The sequence below is a fragment of the Thermobia domestica genome, chromosome 5 (assembly GCF_964235325.1).
Source record: "Thermobia domestica chromosome 5, izTheDome1.hap1.1, whole genome shotgun sequence".
Lineage (NCBI taxonomy): Eukaryota > Metazoa > Arthropoda > Insecta > Zygentoma > Lepismatidae > Thermobia > Thermobia domestica.
In genome coordinates, this window is record NC_137458.1 from 183,338,180 (window position 1) to 183,364,636 (window position 26,457).

At 36.3% G+C, this 26,457-nt stretch overlaps 1 protein-coding gene across 49 annotated transcripts in view; it reads right to left on the minus strand.

Moving 5' to 3' along the window:
- The window catches only part of LOC145686312 (uncharacterized), a 955,404-nt gene that overhangs the window by 428,225 nt on the left and 500,722 nt on the right, over positions 1 to 26,457 (minus strand). For all 49 annotated transcript variants that reach the window (XM_081759464.1, XM_081759467.1, XM_081759462.1 and 46 more), the window contains 2 exons: positions 16,265 to 16,427; positions 6,498 to 6,774 (listed from right to left, as the gene is read on the minus strand). In XM_081759464.1, the coding sequence (XP_081615590.1) occupies positions 6,498 to 6,774; positions 16,265 to 16,427 (440 nt within the window). The remainder of the gene's footprint in view (positions 1 to 6,497; positions 6,775 to 16,264; positions 16,428 to 26,457) is intronic.

Consider the following 26,457-nt stretch of genomic DNA (forward strand, 5'->3'; position numbering starts at 1 on the left):
ATCTAGGGAAAATTAAACATTTAATAGGGACATCTGTTATCAAAATATCCAAACACGTAGATAGAAGACTATCTAGTGAGAAATATTGTGAAACTTTATAAAATTCCCCAAATTAGAATTAACATTTACTGGAAAACATTCGTTATGCGCCAGCGAGCATATGGTGAGCAGTGAGCACAGGGGAAATAATTACGAAACTGTTTGCAAACAAAATTAGGGACGCTAGTGCAAGTGCGACAACGGCATTTTTTCTTTTTTTGGTATCGTCATGAGTTTTACACATACGTTACAATTTGATTCTTTCCCACATAAAAAAATAAATAAAATAACCGTAGTGTAGTGATAAAAATGACAACGGCATTTCCAGGGGATCGAACCCGCTACCTTCAGCATACAGACTCGTTGCTTTAACTAACTGAGCTATTTGCTTTTTACGTGAACTGAGCCTGTTTCGGTAAAGACGATATTTCATTACGATCGTCCTACCAATTCGTCCTTTTCCATAGATAATTTCCACTATTTGCTCTATCTTTATGTTAATACTTAGCATATATTCACATATTTGGAGTTTGCAGATAATGCATATAATAAGACATACTAGAAATATTCGTTAAAAGTTTAGTTTGTAGATTTAATCCACATTTCTCTCAATGACATAGATGTCGCTGCTTCGTGTTGAAATGCAGAATTCCCTCGTGTTCTTGAAAATTTCCCACTTTAGCAGAGTTGGTAATTCTCGAGATTTCTGTCGATTTAATGTTTTTTGCTTCTAATTTCTTTATTTTAAGCTAATATCTAACACAAATATTAAAAACGGGTTTGTTATTAACCTGTCCTGCTGGGGAAACCTTCCGAAATTTCGAACATATAAAGAAAACGGAGATATTTTCAAAAAACTTCAAAATAAAGAGACGCGTCATTTATTTTGCTCATGGTAGTACATTGCGTTATAACTCTCCTATTTGAGCTTTTACGTCCGGTTTTTTTTTTTTTTTTTCAAGTCCAGAGGCATTGCAGAAGACATTACGGATGGTTTCACACCTCCCTGTGTCGAGACATAGGTGATGACGTCATAAGTCTAAAATTTATATTTTCGTGTAATACTTTTTTTTGGGGGGGTATGTAAACAGGGTGTCTACTAGAATACCAGAAAGTAAATTCATGACTTTTTCATGACATTTCATGACCTTTTTGTTCAAATTTTCATGACCATGGCGATAAAAATTTACCCTTAGTAATAATAAACCCCTACCATCAGTGGTGCATTGGAACTATGCGGGTTGCTAGTCTTAAATATCACTTATTGTGAATCTTAAACAAAGAATCTAAAATTTTGCCGCCTTGTGCTCGAGCACAGAATAGCACTTACCTAAATACGGGCCTGTTCTTACCAGTGAATCACTCTATACTGTATTTGAAGTTTTAATTCTGAGTATAATTATCCATCTAGCAGAAATTTGTCTGAAACTAAGCACTCAGAGAACTGCCCAAAGGCAAAACAAATTATAAAAGAAATTCGTTTTAAAAAAATAGATCATCAAATTTAAAATCTGCAAACTCAAACGAATAATATTATTTGCATAAGTCTAAAGGCCCAAAAATACACAATTTACATTTCTTAGAAGTAAAGAAATAGCAGATCAGAAAGTTGGAGAGTAAAAAGTTGTTACTATATTACAGAGACTAGAAGATGAAATGGGGAGCAGCTAGGAAGACAGTAAAGTACCAGTTAGCCAGCACTAACTGGTGGGGGAAATTCTCACAATTACTGAAATGATACAACTGTTTCAGTACATGCAGCATGAGGTATAAAAGGTATGAAGTATAAAAATATACTCTGAAATTTCAGATTTTCATGACCAGTTGGGTAAATAAAGGACTTTTTCATGGCTTTCATGACCACTAAGCAAAATATATGACTTTTTCATGACTTTCATGACCAGTAGACACCCTGGTAAAGTAATTTTGGCGGGCTTATTTTTGCACGTAGAAGATTGAAATTGTGCACAAACATTCAGTCCACCGAGTAGTATTTACCAGATTTCTTTTTCAAATTTCTGCGTTAAAACAGGGGGGTACAGAGGGGCTAAACGTTGAAAAAGGGAATTTTTTTCCAAAAAAAATCCCTTTTACGGAATTTTCCTGTCTTAGATACAAAATAGAGATAAGTGAATGATACCGTCTGAAAGGCAGTTCTATTCTGAAGAGAATGATGGGCGAAACATGACCCTAGGGTAATTAGGGATGTCTCAGGGAATGTTTAAAAATTTCCCTCTGTATACGGGAATATGGGACATTGTCGGTATATTTTTTTTTTTGGCGGGCTTACTTTTGCACCTGGAAAATTGGAATTGTGCATAAACATTCACCCCACCAAGTAGTATTTACCAGATTTTTTTTGTCAGATCTCTGCGTTAAAACAGGGGGGTCCAGGGGGGCTAAAAGTTGGAAAAAGGCCATTTAGACTCAAAAAATCCCGTTTTTCCTAATTTTCCCGCCTTAGATACATAATGGAGACACGTGAGTCATACCGCCTGAAAGGCAGTTCTATTCTGAAAAGAATGATGGGCGAAACATAACGCTAGGGTAATTAGGGATGTTTCAGGAAATTTTTTACCTGAGATCATGATGTTTTACGGTAATTTGGGGCATGGTGGGAATTCCTGATAAAATTTCTCCCGCCCTTGGTATTCAAGATAGAAACTTGAAATTTGGCACACACATTCAGTATACCAAGTACTATTTATGAGATTTTTTTAGGTGGCTACGTTCACACAGGGTCGCTCCAGGGGGGCCCAAAGTGCGAGGAAAAAAATTTCCCTCCAAAATTTTCCCTTTGACATCATTTTTCCCGCTCCTGGTATACGGTATGAGCATGCAAGTGGTACCATTTGAAAGCCAGCTCCATTCTGAAGAGAATGAGGTATGAACCATGATCCTAGGATAAATAGTGACGATGCACTAGCTGCTTGACTGAAAGTCTAAAAAATAGCTCAAAAACCCCGGATCTCTTAAGGGCTAATCAAATCTATAATATTTATTCTGGTTCAGTTATTTTTAGTTAGAAAAATGATAATGAGCTTACATACGTACATACACTGTCCTCACACAGTGACGTCACACATTCACACAACACTACTAACTACACATAACAATATATATACTAAACTACTAAACCAAACAAGCACCATTTAATTACATGCATGTTGAAGAAAGTAACCTAGCATATTAGATTTAAAACACATTACTCCCTTGTCGGTATATAAATTTGGCTCTATTGAACTTTAGGGAGACAAAATGAGAAGAGTAAACCCTAGGTCCAATTGACCTGGCCAATTGTTTAAAACATGTTTACTGGAGTTTGAAGCCCTGGGGGCTCCTTAAAGTTTATTGAGGGACCTTTCCCTCTGAGAGGGGAAAAGGCCCTAATACAAACAATAACTAACCCATCTCCCCGCTAGAAATGGTTCAATTCGGAAAATGAATAGGAGCCCTTTTAGTTAAATTAAGCTGCCATTCTGCTGATTAGTATTACAGCTATGAAACCTACGAGATACATGCAGTTACTGATTAATAAAAAAAATCACATCTACCGAATACACGAACAAAATGCACTAAACAGGTCGTATTGTCCCTAATCCCTAACTGAATATGAAAGGATCAAATATCACTCTCCTTTCTGTCCATCCTATCTTGGCAGCAACATGGCGTCCTGTCAACCGGAATTTTATATTTCACTGAATTATATTTCCTTTAATAAAAAATGCAGAGGTTTGGGCTCCTAAGCCGTGGTAAGTCTTTAACTATTAAATTAAAGTAGATGTTACCTTAATTCTCCTTAAGATTTCAGTCCCTTTACAGTCAAAATATAGTGATCACTTTCACAGGTTGTACTTCGTAAGGTGTTTTAGCTGAGAATGATAACATTGCACCGAAAATGACAGGGGTAGGAGGATTCCTCCAATCAGGGCGAAATCTTTCAGCCGCGGAAATTACAAAGCAAATAGAAATTGGTGAAATCCAGATATAACCGGATCTGAAAGTTACTATGGACTAGTGAGAGGGGGTGAGGGAAGATTTAGTTACCTGGTCAAATTCTAAATTGGTCTGAAATTAAGAAATTTGTTTCCAATGGCGGAACTATGTTTCGGTATGACGTCAGAATGGTAAACCTTGTAACTATTCAACTTGTATATGCGAAAATGAGATTTACAATTAATCAAAATATAAATAAATATGTTATTCAGTGAAAATATGATTCCTAATGAGACCTTTCGATTCATTACATTTAATTTGAAGTAAAGAGAATAAATACATCGTGTAATTAAACCGAAATCGAATTAAAAAATTTTTTTGCAAGGTACAGGGTGAGTAAAAAAATGTTGTCATTACTCTCAACTGTAATGGTACATTACACACCGGAGTTTGTGCGAACCACCAACGTTATGATTACTAAGCGCGTGTTCTTCCGACTTCGCCACGGAGGCGATGAAGAAAAGAAAATATCGTTTGTAGAGGGATAAATCATTAAAGTATTTCTTCGAATGGAGGGATGCATGAAAGTCATAAACGGTACTTAAAGGAATACTGTACCTTTTGATGCAATGCACCACTTAGTTCCATGCCTGAGCTACAGAACTGCTTAAGGTGTTTCACATGGATTCTCTACGATCATTGTATTACTTAAGTAAGACAAAGAATTTGACGGAAGATGTTAACAATTAAATGATTTTGGTTCATAAATGAAACATGATCAACAGTCTGAAATATTTTCCTCAAATCAGTAGGAATAATATCCACCTGACTATCAACCCAGTATAATTGCTATCCATTTAGTTATAGCTGACAAATTAATGATAGTTGAACAGAAAGATTGGAATGTAGGTTAGTATTTGAATTCTGAAAAAGCCTGCTGTGTACATTTAAAAATATGCACATGTATTATTTTTCTTAGATTTTAGCAAAAACAGAGAATACCAATGGTCCTATGATTCTAGATTGCATGTATTCTCTCTGTTTTCGAGACTGGACAAGCTAAAGTTTCTTTCCAATTATCAGGAAATGTATATGTGGTAATGAACAGGATGAACCTGACGATATCTGAGCAGCTATTAACCATATAGGCGATATCCAAGCTTCACGTGTCGACAATCCTTATCTGCATGACGTCAGATGTTGACATTCCCATCAACTGTCACTCAGTACAGAATTGTGAGGAGTGTCGTTCGTGTCGAAAGCAGTTCTGCAGGAACTATGATTCTGACATGAAGACGTCAGTCTCAAAGGATATTTTACGGCCATGTTTAGTTTAGAAATTTAAATTGGGCAGCAATGCTATAGAAGCTGCTCCAAAGATATGCTCCACTTTTAGAGAGCATCAGTAAATTAACGCAAAGCGTGAAAGTGGTTCCGTTGATTTGCATCGAGAGAGGAGAGCTTCGAGGACAAGTCACGAGGTGGACATTCATCCACTATCGACTCATCGAGCGTGATCCACGTCAAAAGTGCACAAAACTTGCAAAAGAGTTTAGAGCATTGCAGTAAACCATTAGACTGCATCTGCACAACCTTGGAAAAAATTGAAATCTCAGTAAGGAATTCTTCACGTTTTGACCGAAAAACGCAAACTCCAGCGGCTCACCATTTGCTCTTCATTGCTGTCATGTCACAAAAAAGGCAGACATATTGACATGTGACGAAGAATGAGTGTTATAGAGTAACCTCAAAAAAAACATCATTGATCGTGCCCTGGTACTGTGACATTTACCTCCAAACAAAATATTCATGAGCATACGGTACTGCTCTGTGTTTGGTGGACCAACCCTGGCATTATGCACTTTGAATTGCTAGACAGTGGCAAGCCATCACAGCCGAGATGTACTCGTCCCAGTTGCAAAGGGTTCCAGCAGCCAGCACTAGTCAAACGAAACGAGTGATCCTTCACGACACGTTAGACCTCATACGAGGAAAGCGACGAAAGGGGTGATCAACACAGTTGGGAAGCTTCTCTTCATCCTCCTTACTCCCTGGACATTACTTAATCGAACTATCACTTGCTTTTGGTTATGAATAATCATTTGCGTGAGCAACACTTTCGAAACTGGGACTGTATCATGCAGGCCACAGGACAATTTTTGCTTCCATGGACAAGAACTTTTGCAAACGTGAGATTTATAAGCATGTTGCGAACACGTTGTGAGCAACACTTCCGAAACTGGGACTATAATGCAGGCCACAGGACAATTTTTGCTTCCATGGACAAGGAGTTTTGCAAACGTGAGATTTATAAGCATGTTGCGAACACGTAATTGAAACTGAAGATTATTTTGCTGAATAAAATGCACTTTCACAGAGTTAAAGGGGTTGTTATTTCTCACTGAAAAATGCGGCACGAACTTTTATGGATACCTGGTATTTAAAAGAAAAGTTTGTGTACCTCATACCAAAAGAAGCAGACGAAAAAAGAAATACCTGTGTTGTGTTTTACGGGAACTTACCATGAAAAGTCGAGATCTCAGCCTCTGTATTTCTTCCTTGCGCTCTTCGCGCAGTTCTTCTCGCCGTGCAGCCTGACCAGTTTCCCACCTGGATTTTATGTCGTCCATTTTACTAAAACTCACAGGTCTCTCTCTCTTCTTCCTTGAGGAACGGACGACTTCAACGTCGACATCTTCATCCACTTCCTCTTCTTCACTAGACGATGACGATTCTTCGTATGGAATACCATTCAAAGAATCATCGGTAACTCCTATGTCCATTCCTTTAGCCTGAAATCTACAAAAGAGTCAAACTGTTACAGATACTTCAAACAACTCACTGATGCCAAAATTTAATACTTCTGCACAAAATAGCAAACCAGTGTAACTGCAAGAATAGAAGCTATGTATAATACGCAGAGTATGAATGCAATATAAGCAAGTTAATGATTTCCAGTATGGAAATATTTTATAAACATGTAACATTTTCACTTGCTGAGCTAATCATCATTATTGCGTATTACATTTTGGAAATTAAGTATCATTATGGTAAACTTACGTTCGTATCCCGTGACAGTTTTTCTTATATTAGTGAATTGTATCAGTTTGCTCTGAAACATTCTTCAGTACGAATACTTCTAATAGTTGATTCTTTATATAATTATTGTTTCCTTGAAAAAATAACGAAAACAAGATCATCTGAAAAAGTATTAAACTTGTGCACTATTTATTACCTCCTCACTTATTCACTTTCTGGACATTTTGTTTTTGCCTTAAAACGTTTCTATTGCGAAAGTTGTTGTAATTGTTCTTCGCGAGTCTTCCTATTTGAATGTAGCCATCTCTTTTAACGCATTCCTGCGAATTTTTCCTATTGATATAAAATCCACTAAGTTTTTTCATTTGTCGTTATAAAAAGTATATATAACTTTTCATTTATCACTGTTAACGTTGATGTCATTTACTTTGTTTCGTTCCAGTTACCTAAATTATGAAAACAAATGACTGTCCACAGAGTGTCAACAGATCCAGCAATAAAATTAATTTATTATGTAGAAAATTCAACTATTTATTTCAGTTCAAAATCTTTTTTATCTTCGGAAATCCTGTTGAGGAATTTAAAGCTTAAAATATATAAAACGATATTTTATGCCAGTTGTGCTGTACGGCTGCGAAACAGGGTCGCTTATTCTGAGGGAAGAACGCAGACAAAGTATTTGAGAACAAGATCCTGAGACGAATATTCGGACTCAAGAGGAACGAAAAAAGAAATGGCGGAAATTTCACAACGAGGAACCACATAATTTATATCGTTTACCAAACATTGTAAGGGTCATTAAGTCTAGGAGGCTCAGGTAAGGAGGTCATGCAGCCAGAATGAACCAAAGTAGGTAAGCTTTCAGAAATTTTAACTGAAAATCTAATCAGAAAACGACCATTAGAAATACCAAGGAGTAAATGGATTTCACAGAGATAGGAAGACAAAGTAAAAACTAGATCCAGTTAGTTAAGAACAGAAGTTAATCGAAAGTTTTCGAGAACGCGGGATTAAACACTCAGATTTCACTGCCCATGGAGTCTCGAATGTTTTCGTTTTTCATTTGGGTAAAAATGTTCTTGTTGGTCATCCCTAAGTACGACTTACAAGCAAGGTTTTCCAAGTGTCACACTACGATTTGCTTGAAACTCCTGGAGAGAATAAAGGAAACAAAAGTGGGACATGCGTTTTCTTTTTGTTGTTGTTGTTTTTTTTATATATATATCGCCCAACGCCGGGCGTGAAGGGGTAAACACTCAAAGTGCCACATAAGGCACTATGACACATTTTAGCAAGACCATAACTAGCAACATACAAAGTGAATTTCCTTGAAAGTCCTGGAGTGAATGAAGGAATCAAACGTAGGACATATGTGATTTTTTCCATATCGGCCAACGTGGGAGATGAAAGTGGTGAACACCCCTTTAAAGTGCAAACATACGGCAATATAACACATTCTAGCACGACCATAACTAGCAACGCACTCTCTCGATTCGCTAGACGCTTTTAAAATTCGTAGAGGAAGAAACAGTAAGGGGAACACATTGTAATAGTACTGGATATGTCTGGCAAATGGCGAATCAATTACGAATATTGTGTCACCGTCTGCACACAATGTGAGAAGTGCTATGAATTCCTGAACGATAAATACACAGATCTGATTGTCTTGAAATTTGTTATGGAGAGACTGAAGAAAAACAATAGATGGACCACTTGTAAATATTGGCCAAGGTGAGAGATGAGATTGGAATTCGTTACTACAGTTTGAATTGTTTTTTGCATCTGTTTCAGAAAGCAATATTTTGAGTGTTTAGAGCAGTTACATCAAACGATACTAGAAATTAAATGATAATCACAAACAATTCAAATACAATTGGACACTAATTTAATTCGTTTTATCCTGGATAAATACGTTACGAACGGAATGTTATCTCATATTAATAAAAAGACAATCACGCCTGAGTAAAGCGTCTATCAGAGCAGAGCAATATGTTCAAGTATAAATGTGCCGGTAAGTTATCAGTGAACAATGGTCAAATGTGTTAATTGTGTGCCTTGTGTCCTACATATCATTGATGACGTGCACTGAACGGTATATTATTATATATAAGGCATGCTGATCTTTATCTTTATTGAGCCGTAATAAGTCAAAGCTATAGGGCCAAGTCCAAAATGGGTGTAAACCTATTAAATGTTACAGCGTATTTTACTATTGTAGACATCCCAGATCCACCTCCAAACAGAGCAGAGACACACCTTGCAAACTGTCTCCGGGAATTGATCAATGACGCTGCAGATAGAGCCACGCCAATATCCAACGAAAACATTACTGTACACTTTGATTTTTAAATGAGGATATCATGAAACCAAATGCCATCACCGACTCTGGAGAACTGGATGAAACGTCCGAGGAATATGTGGAAGTAGAGCATCGGGAACCTGCGGTGATATGAGTGGTTAGTCTGTGAACTTGGAATAAAAGATAAAAGCAGTCGAATTATAGAAGAGTGGAAAACGACAGAGATTTTTGTTACAGTCCGTTATTCGACACTCCAAGAGAGTAACGTCTTGAAAAACAGTCGTACCGTTGGGAAAAGCAAGTCTTTCAGGTCGAACACGCAAAGACAAATTGCGTAAGGTGTCGATCGCCATATTTTAAAACGTTCAAACCGCAATAGGTGTATATTTACCGCTGCATGACGTAGATCTGCAACCGTGGGCTCTCCAGGCAAGTCAGGAGCATAACGTGGCTTCATTTACAGCCTCAAATCGTGGCTGTGAGCATTTAAGCGGGCGCACAATGTGTATATCTAACGGCGTAACTAGTTATGGTCTTAACAGGTGTAGTGTTCCGTATGTTCGCACTTTAGGATGGTGTTTACAATATTAATCCCCAACGTTGGCCGAGATATATATAAACAAGTATGTCCTACTTTTGATTCCTTTATTCACTGCAGGATTTTCAAGCACATCCACATTGTGCGTTGCTAGTTATGGCCTTGCTAAAATGTGTCATATTGCCCTATGTTCGACATTTAAGGGATGTTTACCCCTTTCATGCCCCACGTTGGCCAATAAAAGAAAAAGTAAGATGCATTAGTTCTGATTCCTTTATTGACTGCAGAATTTTCGAGCAAATCCGCGTTGTGTGTTGCTAGTTATTGCCTCGTTAAAATGTGTCATATTGCCCTATGTTCCTACTTTAGAGGGGTGTTTACCTCCTTCATCCTCCCCGTTGGCTGATATATATATATATATATATATATATATATATAAACGTACGTTCTAGTTTTGATTCGTTTATTCACTCCAGGAATTTCAAGCAAATCGTAGTGTAACACTTGGAAAATCTTGCTTGTTAGTATATGAACACAAAAGTTCCGTATACCTATGAAGTGGTCAACTCATCTTTGTAATAGTTTTTACATCTAAACAAAGAACTTTCAAAACTCTTACCAATGTCACGGCGAACTTCATTCCGAATTTAGTTCGTATGCTGCACAGTATTCCGAAAACGCTCGACCACACAGGTAAGGAGCATTCATTTGTTTTTATCATTCTGATGACGGTTACTTTGAGATCTGTTGTGAAATTATGATGTGGACTTCTTCCATTTTTCCACAATGTAAGAATCACATACATTTTTTTAAAACTAGTTCTAATAATATCTGTAGACAATAACTGAGATCTGTCTTGTGTAATACGAGAAAAGCTTTTAGAAGGAAATTTTTCACATTGGATTTCATTAAATGTGAATGTGTCCATCCTTTTTATCCTTCAAATAGTATTTGTGAAGAACAATAATAGTGATTTTCACAGTAAAAACTTTCTACGATAAATTGATTTCGAAAAAGATGAATAAATGTGTAAATAAGAAAAAGTTAAATGTTTCTTTTAAGTGGTTTTCTTAAATTTTCCAGAGAAATATCTTTCAACAATGACTGCACAAGGAATCAAGTACAAGAAAAACTAATTCCGAAAAAACTTCCAGGGTGAAGCGAAGACATCATTCACTAAGACAAGGAAAAGTGTCACGGAACACAAACGTAGGTTTACTCGTACGATTTACTAATGTGATATTTATCCCATAGTGTCATTTGGTAGCTATTTTACAAAATTAAGGTAAGATTCAAGCAATAAGTCAAGATTCAAGTAAAAGAGTCAAGAAAGTAAAATACACTAAAAAATATTTTCAACTTTTTTTTTTTCTTCTTCTCATTTTAACTTCCATCTCATCTGTAAAGTTCGGGGATATAAGACAAATCTGTCATGAGTGGCCACACACGGAAGTAGAAAGAGAGTAAAATTGTTGGAAATACGTCTTTTTCAATCTGAAATGCGGAATTTTTCCAATTGCTCCAACAGTCTGTGATCCATTCTGGTAAGGAGCTTTGTTAAATGCAAAAGGAATTTTCAGTTCAGCAGTTTGAAGAACGAAACACGAGGGCACGCAAAAATGACATGGGAACGTGTACATTATCATGTAAGGAAACTTGATAATCTCGAATCCGCTTTCCACCAATGCAGTATTGTTGGTATGGTGAGAAACAAAGAGAACAAAATGCTGAATTGACAACGTTGCTTTTTCATTGAACATCGAATCCTTTAACAGTATGGAAGCCAAACTGCTGATGCAACTGGGAAAATTCCACTATTTTAAATTGGAAACTATCCATTTCCAACAACATGCCTCGCTCTCCATTCTTTCGTATCTTTACTCATACCGTAGTTGACTTATGGGCCGGACTTTTGATACAACCTACATTATTTAATTTTGCACTTCAGACGAATTCTCTTTTAAGCTTTTGTGAGGAATTTTCATATATTATTGAACGTGTGACATCTTTACAATTTTCTCGCAAACTTTCTTAATTTGTCAAACGTCTATCTTCCAGCTGAAGATATAAGACTTTCATTATACGTATCAAGTGCTAAGATAAACAGTAATGACTTATTCTGAATCCATGAACTACTAATGCCATTAGATGCTGTCAAAATGCCATAGAATACATGCAACTGTTTTCAGACTTATAATGGTATGAAAAATTACTGTTAAAAAACAAAATCATGAAATGGACAATACATACAACGATCTTCCTTTTACAGAATTATTAGAACATTTTCAGCTGAGCATGTACTACGTATTATATATTAAAATCACCATACATAAAAATAATTAGGCCATTTCTAAGACGTGTCCATCTTTATGTGATTATTTTACTTATCGTCATATACATGTATGAATAATACTGTTTTTGTTCCACATTGTTATATACAGACTGACTTTGTTAACTTTGTAGAGTGTCTACAGACAAACAGCTGGAAATAAAAGGATGAAACAAAAACTGAGATAGACAAGTGGCAAACAACGCATCGAGTCGAGGATTTTTGCTTTAGCATCAGGACCCCCTTAACATGAGGTTCTAGGGGTCAATTGAAAACCTCAAATACCCAGGTTTGTCTTTTTATATATCGTGGGAAAAGTCACGGAAAAATGAACAACGTTTGTAGCGAAAATTATTTTCGTGTGGGTCACCGCTTACAGAATGGCCAAAATGGCGGTGTCTCAGGTAAAACGTAATCAGAAATGGTTGGAGGTAAAAGGCTGAAAGAAAACATCAGATAGTAGAATATCTGGAGATGCATCGAACGGAGCATTTTGCTTGCTCCTCAGAGCTCTCGAACATGGGGTTGTGAAGGATCATTCGAGAATTTTAAAAAGGCTAGATGTACCTTGTGTCAGGCTGTTTGTGTAACTTCGTTCAGTAGCCATATCTCCGAGCTCGTTGAAGATATAACCAAATTAAGATCTGTAGATGAAGGCAATACGTTGGGACTGAAAACAGCTTCCTCGTCGAGTTTCATTAATACTGTTCATCAAAAGCGAGGTCCGTCCCAATCAGCTGATTAAAAACTTTTGTGAGTATTAGGACACATATACTTAATCTTTATAGAATAAAGAACTTTCAGAGATAGAAACAGTTACATATTTACTTCTTAGTAGTGCCTGGTACTTACTGCTAAACAGTAAAACTTCACTATTTCGCATATTATTATGACATTTTCTATTTAAGGAAGTGTTAGTATTTCTATATCAATCCATGTTTCCTTTCTTTTGGTGGATAAGAAAATATCCTACTTTGTTGCTCAATGTAATTGTATACTCTTCTGTTCTCCGCTTTATATTAATGAACACTGAATTCCCATCACAAATCAAAGCACAGCTTGATTGGTTTGTTTTGATCCGAAGCACATGAGCTCCTGCCAGGAATCAAACCCGGACCTGCCGCATCGAAGGCACGTACGATAACGAATCGAATGATCGATAAAATATACGTTTTTTTTTGTAATTTTTTAATAGTTTAATGTCCCACGATTACGTACCGAAGCTAACGGAAGCGGTGATAATAAATGAAATGGTCGAATAAAGAAAGTACCAGGAAATGTGAGAATCCGAGAAAACGCACGTACACTGTTTGTCCACCATATGACCGTCAGGTTGGCCATAACGACTCATTTATTGGACAAACTGTATATTTTCGCCGATGTTAACCATCATGCAAAATTAATATTTTATTCAAGTGAAAGAAAAGTTATTTTCTTGCTTTGCTCTGAACACTTTACAGCAGGTAAGAAACTGTTTGTTTTCTTTGCACATAGGTATTTTTCAGACAGGTTGGCGCCCAGAATAATACAAAAGAACTACTCTTTATTGAACTGAATCTTTATTTCATTAGCAGAGTGCTTCAAAACAGCAAACAATTTTTTCTATTCTTGATTGAAGTTACCAACTTATGGTTTTGGCTACTAAGACTATTTTGTGTACACTTTTCATATAAATGATAATCAACGCTTGGAAACCCTTTTAAATACGAAATTGTTACATTGACAGACCAGGTGCAACGGTCGACAAACTGACGTTGTATTATCTCAACTACGGTGGGAACTGTGCTTGTAATCTGTGTGAATTGCAGACAGAATTGCCAATCAGTATTCTTTTTTTATTAAACTGTTTTATATTGGACTAACACGCGAGATATTCATTGGTTATAGACTAACTTCCTAAATTTGGTCTGCAACTCTTGCTCTGTCTTGATTACGAATTCATTTTCCCACGGGACTGAAAGACGTATTGCCAGGACTACGCAATATACGATGACTATGCATTCATTATGAATATAAAATTTGTGAATATATCCATAACAAATCCTAAAAGACACTGTCAACCAACGACATCCTTCCGGGATCTTCCCGGGTGTTGGCAGAAGCGAGAAGTTCACGCTTGGTACTAACGAAGGCAGGCACGTGAAAGCTTCCTTCGAACGGACTTACTCGTATCATAGTTCACCTCTGGTGTTGGTTATGTGTTAAACAAATTTGTGGGACGATACCCTCTGCGGACAACAAATAATAAGTGAGCAAAATGCATTATATTCTTCTTCGAAATGTGTTGGTCTTGAAGACAACAAGACCTCGCCGGAAATTGTTTTTTTTACCCAAACCTCCATACTTACGGACTATTCACTAGTGAAAGAAAAACCTCGAAGTGAACAGTGTTTCAGTGCGTGTGATAAGAATAATAACCATAAAAGCTATATTCTAAGTTTATTTATTTGCCATACGTACACCCACGTCGTACCACTTTACTTTTCTAAATTTGCGCTTGAACAGGACGTGAACTCTGAACCAGGGTGTTATCAATTGTTTCTTTAGGGACTATTCTAGGAGCCAATACCCAAGGAAGACGGTACGTAGGCAAAGCCCATATAACGCGAGTTGAAGTCAAACCAGGAATCCCAAGCACCAGAAGTTAGCACTAAGCCACCACGACCTTCACTAAAACTAGGTGTTCTATTCAATTGCCTAACGGAAAAACCTACTCCATTTGAATCCTATTGGTGCAGGTGAGAAAGAAAGAATGCAGAGAATGCTCAGTATTCTTTGCTTGGATGTATTAAATCTACATCGATTCACCAGCTATAAACTGATACAGCTCGGAATTAATCGTAAGTGGTCAAATGAAATTTATAAAGAGATTTCAACAAAATGTGACTATACCGTTTAGACTGAATATGAATGATCAAGGTGAGTAAACAGGCTCCGCTATTAGGTACGTATCACACAACATTTTTTCCAATTTTTCCAATGTTTTTTTGTAAGTACCGACAATATTCACATTAACTAAACAAATTCAAGAGATAAATATTCAAATTTCATCCAAATACATGTTGAATTGATAATCAAATTATAATATGTGCAATTTCATTCATTGTGTCGAGTATTTAATTTTATTCCTCGGAAGTATGCTTTCAAAGACATAACTCTTGATAATGAAAGAAACAAAATATCAAGAAGTTTACGGATTATTCTCTAATCCTTCACTCAACTTGTGCTTGGACAAAATTTAAATGTTCATCGCTTGAATTTGGATCAACTACTGGCAATATCATCGTTCCTTATAACAGATTGGAAACGTAAAAGAAATGTGCTGACGTGTGTTGGTGATTAGTGATATTCTATACTCATCACGATTAACTAACTTTATCATTATAATTAGTGTGATAATATATAGGTAATTTGTACATAAATATTTATAAATAACGAGATTAGGGTAGGAAATCGGACCCAAAGATTGTTACATACAATTTTATTAGTACATTAGCTCTAAGAAGTATATGTGAAGTAATTAACTTCGCTTGACGCTATCTGTTCATGAATACATTGGTATTTTAGCAGTATTATTACTTCGAAGTTTCTTATTTGTCTCTCGACTCTGTAAAACGTGCATTTCTTTCTTTAGCCTGACAACATACAATGACGGAAAAAAATAATTACTAATTAAATAATCATGATCTTGTAAAATATATTTAAAGTGGTGTACAAGAAATGAATTTGCATCACTCAACCCTACGTGAAAGGTACAGAGATCCTAAATGGAAATGAGCTTAATTAAAAAAGAAAAAAGACATCTGAGTAAGTTGAAAACACTTCTACTTAAGTAAATAATTTAAGTGACTGCATGAGAACACTGAAACATACTAACAACATAACGACAAGTAGTTAGTAGGGGGTGGCCGTAATGAAAATCAAATTACCTGGATAACGGAATCTGACAACTAATTATGTCTAAATAATCGGTTAACCGATATGTCGACCATCCCTAACAAATACCTTTAATGTAACTTTTCCCAACAAACAAATTATGTTAGAAAAAATGGGGGAAAATTTTAAATAACAAGAATCACCTTACCTTGCAAGTTTGCTTAAAATACTAGGTGATCTCTTCACACTAACAGTACTTGCTGATCGTTCCAGTTCTGTGTTTGTATCACTGACCTTTTCAAAAACTTGAAACCGAGATTTCACATTTAAGCTGGAAAGTTCTTCTAGTCCATAATCAGGCTTATCGGATGCTTTAAAAAAAAGAAAATGTACATTAATAACACAGGTCTATAAATGCAAGCTTATCATCAGATAAAAATTTACACTGAAATCACTGCTTTTCGTTACCACGAAATATCTTATTATATGTGAGGATCATTTCGAGTGAAGTGAAGACACAGTTGAGAAATGAAAATGAAATGTATTACATACGTGTCTGCCTGGTGAACACATTTCCAGGTACCATGCAGAAGCTGGATACCACTGAAAAAAAAACCCATTTGTTTAGAGAGTTTCGAGAGTGTGTTCTAAGGCACGAACAATGCTGGGAATATCACGGAAATGTTGTCCTTGAAGTGATTAATTCATTTTTGGTAACAAATGAAAATACCTCGGACTGATAGGGGGGAATATGGCAGATGCTTCACTACCTTCCAACTCATTGTCGTACCAGTCTCCATCACATGGGCAGTATGGCATTTAATGTTGTTGTGATGGTGAATTGGTCCAGCTTGGCAATGCTGGCCGGAAATTGTGACGCAGGTGAGGCAGGCACAGTATGCAGCATTTACGGTAATCCCTGGTGGAATTTTATGTGAGAGGATAATGTATTCGTGCCATAAAACATTATCAAGACTTTAACGGTTGTTGACCCTTGTTTGACCTTTTTCGGTTGTGCGGACGCCGGGTGGCACTATTCACGGGGCTGGAGTTTCAAGTCTGGTTCGTAGAACCTCCCCATGTTTCACTGACTGCAATATGCGGTGCAGAAAACAAATACCTTCCTACCCGAAACGTTCAAGGTGTAAGCGTGTATATTTTCATCCGGCCACTTTTGCATCTCCGTCAGAACATACAGTACCTATTTGGATTCAATTGTGTTAGCATGTGATACAATGACTCAGATGAAATATTCAGCTTATTAGCCAGTTTATAAGATGTCCATCGCTGATCATTTTCGAGTTATATTTTCAGTGCTTCCACATGGTGTTTTTCTGTAGCCGGTCAAATAGGCCCGCATCATGTTTTTTGTCTGCCTCGAATGTAACAGCCCATTCGCAATTGACCGATAAGGCAGAACACTGTCAGTGCACTCCTCACTTAATTCTGCGTGGATCTGACGTGCATTTTAGCTTCGTGATACCTAAGACCTGATGAAAACACGCTGTTCCGTATAGGTAAACATTGTTTAGGGCAATATATCACACGGACCTGACTTTAACATCGTCATCGTCGCATACACCATAATACGAGAACACGAACACGTAGACATGATTGCTACGCTGACCAGAATCATTAAGTTCGTCATTTGCCTCCCGGACAAACGACAATCAAATAATAGTAGTGTTACCACTTCAATCTAAATGACTCACACAATGACTATGCGAAAACAGCTGTCAGTAGTGTTCGTATTTCCAAACAGTACCACGAGGCAATCTCTTCAAATCATTACCTAAAGATAAAGCTGTCTGGAACGTACTTTAGCTTAGGTAAGTAATTATCTGTGTTACAGAATTTATTCATTTATTTAGAAGAAAAACACACCATACATATTTATTTTACGTATAAATTTACAATTACTCACTACCGTTAACAGTATCGTATTCCCCTCCTCTAAGTAACAGCCTACACCGCTGACACACAATGCACCCTTACTTGCCGTTAGTGTGTACAGTCTTCCTAAGATATTCTTGAAGTACAATTTTGAAGAAAGATTGCACAGCAACTTGGACCTCTGTATGAGTTACAAATTGCCGACCGCGTACTTTTCCTTGTTTCAAAAACTTCTAAGCATCATTGAATATATGTAATTGCACATTATCTTGATGCAATAGCCACTCGTCTTCAACACCGACAGTTTTCTTGTAATATGACTCAGTAACGAATGCAGCGCACAACAGTCATATTCATTGTTGATAACTGCATCCGGATGCACAAAGTGCTAATAAACGAGATTACAAGACTTAAAAGTATTATAAACAGAATACTGCCAGCAGATTGCCACTGGCTTTTGGGAAATTTTTTGCCTTCCAATTGCACTTTTCTGCTTCGTTAGCAGGCCGAAAGAATGGCCGTCCCATTGCATTTGGTGACCTTAAAAAGAGATCTTAATTATTATCATGCAATCTGTCACAAGTTGCACATTTCCACTCGATTATTAATATATCCTACATACGAGGAACCCACGTTCAGCAGATTCGTTGCATTTTCAAGTTGGTCAGAATATAATGGATACACGTTTCAGGAAAGTGGATCTATCATTCAAAGGTTCGAACAGACAAATATTCATATCATCGCTAGCAATGGCCGCAACTGTGTCAATGGTTACCTCAGTAACTGTCACTGGCGGCCGACCACCGTAGGCGATTACCACTACTGACTTCCAACATTCGACAAAAAAACTTTATGCCAACGAAATATTGGTCTCTCACTTAAACATCCTTATTTAAAGACATCCTTTACTTCCTCCACAATCGATGAGTCCAATAAACACAATATGATATTGTACAACGTTGCTCCGTTTCTATGTTCATACTCAGAACTCAAAATAACTGGAGTGTACAAATTAACATATCTTCACAAGGCTAGTGCGTAGATTAGTTAACTAAACACGTTCAGCGCATTTTTATGATTACACAATGAATTTAGTTATATGCCTACATGGTTGTCAGGTCACCTCATGGCGTTATTCGGAAATACGATCCCTACTGATAATTGATTTAGGCAGGGGTGTAGCCACGGGGGGCCCATTGGGGCCAGTCCCCCCAAATGATTTCCTGTCCCCCCCCCCCAATGACCAGGTTTTAAAACATCATTGTAAGATTACCTCGCTTCAGTCACTTGAAAATAACAAAGTTTACATATAATTAATAATTTGCGGTAAAATAGTATGGAAAAATACAGTTTTACTATACCAATCGAAAAATAGTATGGTATCTTCTCCTTATGCCAATCGGAAAAGAGTATGGTATCTTCTCCTTATCCCAATCGGAAAAGAGTATGGTTTATTTATTTTATTTATTATTTTTTTTTTTAACAGCAGATTACACAATATACTGCGATTTATATTGGACACTTTGAAGACAAACGTTTCAACAATTTACTGTAAATACTACCATAAAACAATGGTACTAAACTGATTTGTAAGTAGGCTTGCAATACATTTTTTATATGCTGTAACTAGTATTTTTTTTTTAAAAAAAAAACATATTTATATCAGATGAAAAATTTGATGAAAAACGTTTCTCAGTATGGATTTGAATTAATCGGTAATTTTCAATTATTTTTACATGTCACCATTCCCCTTAGGAATACTAATGGGGACTGAATTTTGATTTAAATGGCATCGGAAGTGGCACTGTTCATATCAGCCACTCCGAAAACTATGATTCAACATTAATATTGGTCATTTTCGATCATTTTTGTATATCTTCCGCTTTTCTTCAAAGTGCACCTTCAAAGTGAAGCTATAAAAACCATTCCAGAACCTCATCTACGTTGAAAATTTAATCGAAATCAGTCGGGTGGCTCAAGAGTTGTTACAAATGTAGTAATTTCATTATACTGTAAATACTACCATAAAACAATGGTACTAAACTGATTTGTAAGTAGGCTTGCAATACATTTTTTATATGCTGTAACTAGTATTTTTTTTTTAAAAAAAACATATTTATATCAGATGAAAAATTTGATGAAAAACGTTTCTCAGTATGGATTTGAATTAATCGGTAATTTTCAATTATTTTTACATGTCACCATTCCCCTTAGGAATACTAATGGGGACTGAATTTTGATTTAAATGGCATCGGAAGTGGCACTGTTCATATCAGCCACTCCGAAAACTATGATTCAACATTAATATTGGTCATTTTCGATCATTTTTGTATATCTTCCGCTTTTCTTCAAAGTGCACCTTCAAAGTGAAGCTATAAAAACCATTCCAGAACCTCATCTACGTTGAAAATTTAATCGAAATCAGTCGGGTGGCTCAAGAGTTGTTACAAATGTAGTAATTTCATTATATATATATATATATATATATATATATATATATATAGGGTGAATGGTAACTACGTGGACAAATTTGGGCGGGTGATAGTACATCTAACAAGAAGCAAAAAAAGTCGTAGTGAACATGGAAATTTCTGTCCCGTTTCGGAGTGAGAGTGTCGAAAGCGTGAGAACATGAACTTCAGAGGCCAACAGCTTAAAAACAATACATCATAGAGAGTACGGTTAAAAATGTCACTTAGAAAGTCATACCTACTCTGTTGAAAAATGCATGTTTGGAAACGCAGCTATGCGTGCGCACGGAATTCCCCAAAGGAACAGAGGAATTCCCGGACATGCTGTAAAGGAAAGAAATGTCACACGTTGTTAACGTTCACCCTGTATATATAGATAAATAAATAATTACATTATTTCGGAAAGTTTCGAACTATAGTCTATATAAATTGAATCATACAGAAGTTATTCGGAGACGCACTAGATACCAGCATGACTGATGAAGAATCCTGTGTGTATTACAATACAACAAAACTCCGTTTTGCGACTATCGCACCATTGCATTTACGTCACACGCTTTTCTGGAGTTAGTTGTTAGTGATCGTAACCACCGCTTTAAAATTCCTTCACGTTCCCACTTGTATCGCTATTTCTGAGAATATTATTTAAAACTCCTGATTCGAAACCTTACCCACTCTTTTCTTCGAAGAAGTTTCGCATGTGAAACAGAAGAAACTTTTTTCTTGAAATATTTTCCGCGACGGAACAATGCACGATTTACAGACCTAAAGATATTAAAAACCTAATTCGTCGGATATTAATGTCGTACTACTTTTATTATTATTATTTTTGGATTTGAATATTTCTGAAGAAATCGAGTTTATTCGCATTCTCGCACTAATTTAGGGAAAAAATTGTAAAGTGGTAAACTGAAGTTCGAAGTCCAAAGAAGATGCTCGAAAGCTTGTTTATAAACGAGATGTCCCTGCTCCTTCATGTGTGTAACCACTTTGAATCTGTGGTCGACGTGGAACAGAGCTCTGCATCGTTAACACTGGCGAACTTCAAATGCACGAAGCACCCTGTATCTCGGAAGGAGAGGTCGATGTTATTTCTTTAAATCCTGTTTTAACTGCATCTTCCGCAGTACTTTCTCCTTGCCAATCACTAGTGACCTAAAATGATGGGTGCGATCTCCTTAAGGAGTTTTGAAGAATTAGGACTGGTTAATTAAACAACCTTATGTAGATAAAAGATTATTACGAGTCTACCATCTTCTAATACTTTGGTTTGTCGGCGAAAAATGCTACAAATATATTCACAATAATATAAGTATTTTGTAATAAAAAGTTCTACCATTAAAAATAGTTTTTTTATTGCAATAACCCCTAAAATAATCAAAATAATGAAAAAACAAAGATCAAAAAGTGTTACGTAACAAAGGGGAAGGGTCGGCCTTGCGTTACGAAGTGTGACAAGCAGGGGAAGGGGGTAAAAATTGGTCAAAAATAGCGTTAGGTAATATGTGGACGGCCCCTAGAACAGGAAATAAGACACATATATTAATAAAATATTTTTTTTTTAAAGTCACGAATAATAAATAATTACTTTTGTCAGGAAATCTTTAAGAAAATAAGTGAAATTTCAAAGAAAATCAGCCTTATGTAGATAGGTTCTGTGTACAAGGACTTAAACTAAAATTGTTATGCACAAAAGTATAACGTTTGGTCAGGGACAGTAATTATTGGTTAAACATAATAAAAACTACCTTGAATATAATTTATGCACAAAAAGCAAATAATAATAATAATAATCATAATCTAGAAACCAGTGTTTTTTAGTTTCCCGGAAGGAAACCAAAGTTTGCCGGTTTTTTCAAGCCTCAAAAACACTAGCTGCAACATAATTTCTTTTGGCTTTGTGGCTGCCCCCCCCCCCCTCAAAAACGACGGGCCCCTCCTACATAAACCTGCTGGCTACACCCCTGGATTTAGGATAGCTTTTGTAATATTAATAAATAAACTTTTGTATACCAATGAATTTAATTACCATTAAATTTCTATTGGTACATATTTTACTTTATTAATTTCGAAAGCATTTTCATTCTGTTGTGCTGCAGACAATACAAGTATTTGATTATAACCACAAAATAAGAGGGGCGTTAATTAAAGACTTCCCTGACCTACTTACCGCTGATTGAGATAAACGAAATTTGGTACAGATAGTTACTCTCGATGTAGCCAATGCCACACACTTTTCCCATCGCTATCTGCACTTGTAGAGATTTTGTTTGTAGAAGTTCGCAGGATTGTGCCAGAAGTCATGGCTTCACCTTAGAAACCAGCGTTCTATTGTCTTGGAAATTTCTTCTTCAATAATGAATCCATCGTTGGGAAGACAAGAGTCAGATGGTTTAGGGTCAGCAGTGTACGGGGATGAGAAGGATTATGTGCGGGCAGGATCGTGATTCTCTCTGGCTACATGCGAGTTAAGCTGGAACATTCTCTTGAAGAATACGGACACCTTTGGTAACCATTCCATGCCCTCCGGTTTAGACAGTGTTTCATGCTGCGAAAATTACGGGATTCTATGTCCCTGCAACTGTGATACCTTTCAAGAAAATCCGCCACTCACAGTAGTTTTCCACCTTCTCTAAGTCAAAGTGAATTTTCGGCTTTGGCAAAGAAACCTCGCACAATTATTACTTTTACTTTCAGGACCAGCCAAAATTGGAGACTTGAACGTGAATGTTGAGGCACATTAGTAGAAAGTACACTACATTCATGATACTACAATCTACACAGTTAAAACTACCAAATGACAAATTGATGAATTCAAATCCCTGTACTTGAATTTATTGAAGTACGAACCATTAAATTAGTCTAGAATCAACAGCAGTGGTTACGAAAAACGGAACCTACTATTAACGTAGGCTTGAATCTGGTGCAAATACCATCTGCACGATCAACTCTCATAGTGATGGTCATTCCCACCAAATTCTCACCTTCAAGAGAGTTAGATTATAGGGCAATGCCACCAGCCTCAGCTGAAAAAGATACTCTTAAGGGAAACTTGTGAAGTAAATTTAGCGATCTGACATGTACCAAAGCGGAGAGTACCCTGCGTGGTAGCGTAGCAAAGTGGACCAAAATAGAATTCTAGTAGGAAATAAAGCATACACGTTCCGAACGACAGTTAACAAACTTCAATTCCAACCAGCACAAGTAATTCTTAAGCCTCCAAAAAACCACATGGCTTGTTACATGATTTATAATTATGAATGTACACTCATGTCCAAAATTATTGTCGCATATCTATAACTGTCTTCTTGTAAGAATATAATTTGATAATGATTTTGCAAGGTAATTTTAATACTGATACATTGTGTATAATCGGGAAAGGTATGTATGTGGTAAATTTCATAATATAAGTATTATAAATACGAAAATTAGAAGGAGTAAAACAAAATGTTAAATGGACAAGAAAGTTTTATTTCCGTTTTATTGTTCTTATTTACTGCTCTTTTGACATGAAATTTGCCACATACATGTCTTTGCTGACTATATACATACTAACATTATAAGAAATACCGGGCGAGTTCGTTATCAAATTATATCCCTACAACAATACATTTATGGACATGCGACAATAATTTTGGACATGAGTGTACATATGTGTTTATTGTTAATGGAAGTTACCGTGAAATATGACCTAAAAACTGAGGAGCATTTGTCTTTTATTTTAATGTGATGTTGATCAATATAGGCCCTCTTAGAAAGTCTGAAAGAAAACATACGTAACGTTATTGTTAACTGCTTTATGAGATGGCATGAATCTCTTCAGCTCTTTAATCCTAAACAATAACATTAACTTGCTAATCTCAAAGAAAGCACAACATTGTTTCATAAAATTGCAAATTCTTTCGGAACGTACGTTTTTAACATCCGTAGAGGTAGAGTTAAATTCACTCCTCTCTATTCATTAATTTCAACTTCTTTGTTTCGTAAGCCTCAGAAAAGATATATGCTATACCGCAGAAAAATCCAATTCTTATTAACAAAAATTATCAAAGAAAATAATTTTGAAATCCAAGGTAGGGTAGTCACTCCCTCATAACTGACGTGATTTTAATTCCATGCCACGGGACAGGGGAAAAGTCTGAAACGTCACGTACAGACTGAACAATTTTCACGACAATTACAGCGAAACATGTTTTTCAATGATGGAGGATTAATTCACTCTCATCATGGACCAAAACCTCTCGTTCCTGAGTAATTTTAACTCTAACCAATGGTATTGTGGGAAAGCCTCAGCGAAAATCCACACAATATTAAGTCACATTCAAATAATTCTTAAATAGAAGTATCATGAAACGTTTTTCTTAAATTTTGGGGGTAGAGTAAACTGATCTTTCCATTCACGGCAAATTTGAAATCCAAACAATGGAATCGTTGGAAAGTATTAACGAAAATACAGTAAACCCGAGTTATCCGAGACAGGATTAACCGAGTTCCGCGTTAACCGAGGTGGTTCTAAAAATAAATATATAAAAAATAAGAATAAATTCCAGAGCGAATCACTCGCGTTTTAAACGACGCGTGTTGTAGTTTACATAAGCGGATCTATGGTGAACGATCTTTTCGCCCCACAGGAGAACAGGCATCACTACTCCAAAAGTCCGATGAGAAAGAAAACTGAGAATCATTTATCTCCCTCGCCACCGCTCAAGGGGCCGGTCCTGGATCCGGCCCTGATAATGCGAACAGAAGCCGGGGAGACGCGTAAATTGGTATAAATTAACAAAAATAAGTGGAAAAAAAAAGTTAAAAAAAAAATGAAGATTCAAACGCCCGATTCCGAGGTTACATGCATCAAGCTTTAACAGGCACGACGGTGACTACTCTTTCGTCCAAAAAACAATTGGTCCAAAGGACATTTCGTCCAAAAAAAAAAATTGGTTCAAAGGGCATTTTTGTCCAAAGGACATTTGGTCCGGTAACGCTTGGGGGTCCGGGTTTTGTTTCTATTAGAAGAGTAAAAAAGTGATGCCTGTAACATTACGACTCAGTAGCTTCTTATTTCTAAAGGAAATTTGAAATAGAGATTTATTCCGCAATTTTCATTTCGATGGAACAAATATATGCTGAGATATTCAAATAAACGTAAACGCCTGAAAAGAAAATGGCTGAACAACAGGAATGAGGGAAAGGTTAGAGTGTGAAGTATGTTGCTCCAATAACTGCTAACATGACATTTAAAATGTTAATGTTGTGAATGAAATAATTTAAAAATAAGTACCAGTAACTAAAATTAATGGAGTTTAAATTTGAGTAAGTTAAATATTAGGTATTCAAACCCTTGTGTTAGAAAATTGAAAAATAATGTGTCAAGTTTCTTTGAAGAAACACTGAGAAAAGAAAAACACACATGTGTGAAATATATTCTTCTTACCGTTAATAATACTCTTAAACAGTCCCATTCTTGGCTGCAACATTGTGATAAGTGATTGACAAATATAGGAAGAAAGTTGGAACATTGCGTGTAGAATACAGATATCTTTTCAGGTTAACCACAAGTCTGGTTTCTATTCGTAGACTATTGATACTGTGTAACTTCGGCAGACGTTTCTACATAATTAGTGAGTTGTATGACAAACTAGAATTGTTCACTTTTCTCGTATTTTTATTTCAGTGTTATTCCTCATGCAAATACAGTATATACTTTAGCTTTCATATTAATTTTCTCGGTACGGTACAGTACATTTAAGATATCCATTGCAAAGTATCAAACCAAATAGAAAAATTCTTTCCCATGACCATGAGGAGGAATTGTTGTCCTCAAATGAAGGGGGAGTTTCTTCTTCAAAGTGTTGTTGATCATTTCGGGAGGTGGTAAATTCCTTAACCAACGAAGCTACAACTGTATTTCTGGGAAGCTAAAACTCTATTTTTGTAAAATTATTAATGAAAGCAAAGAAAGGTGGCCATTTTGTTTTCAGGCGTTTACCTTTTTTCTGAATAGCTCAGCATATATTTGTTCTATCGAAATGAAAATTGC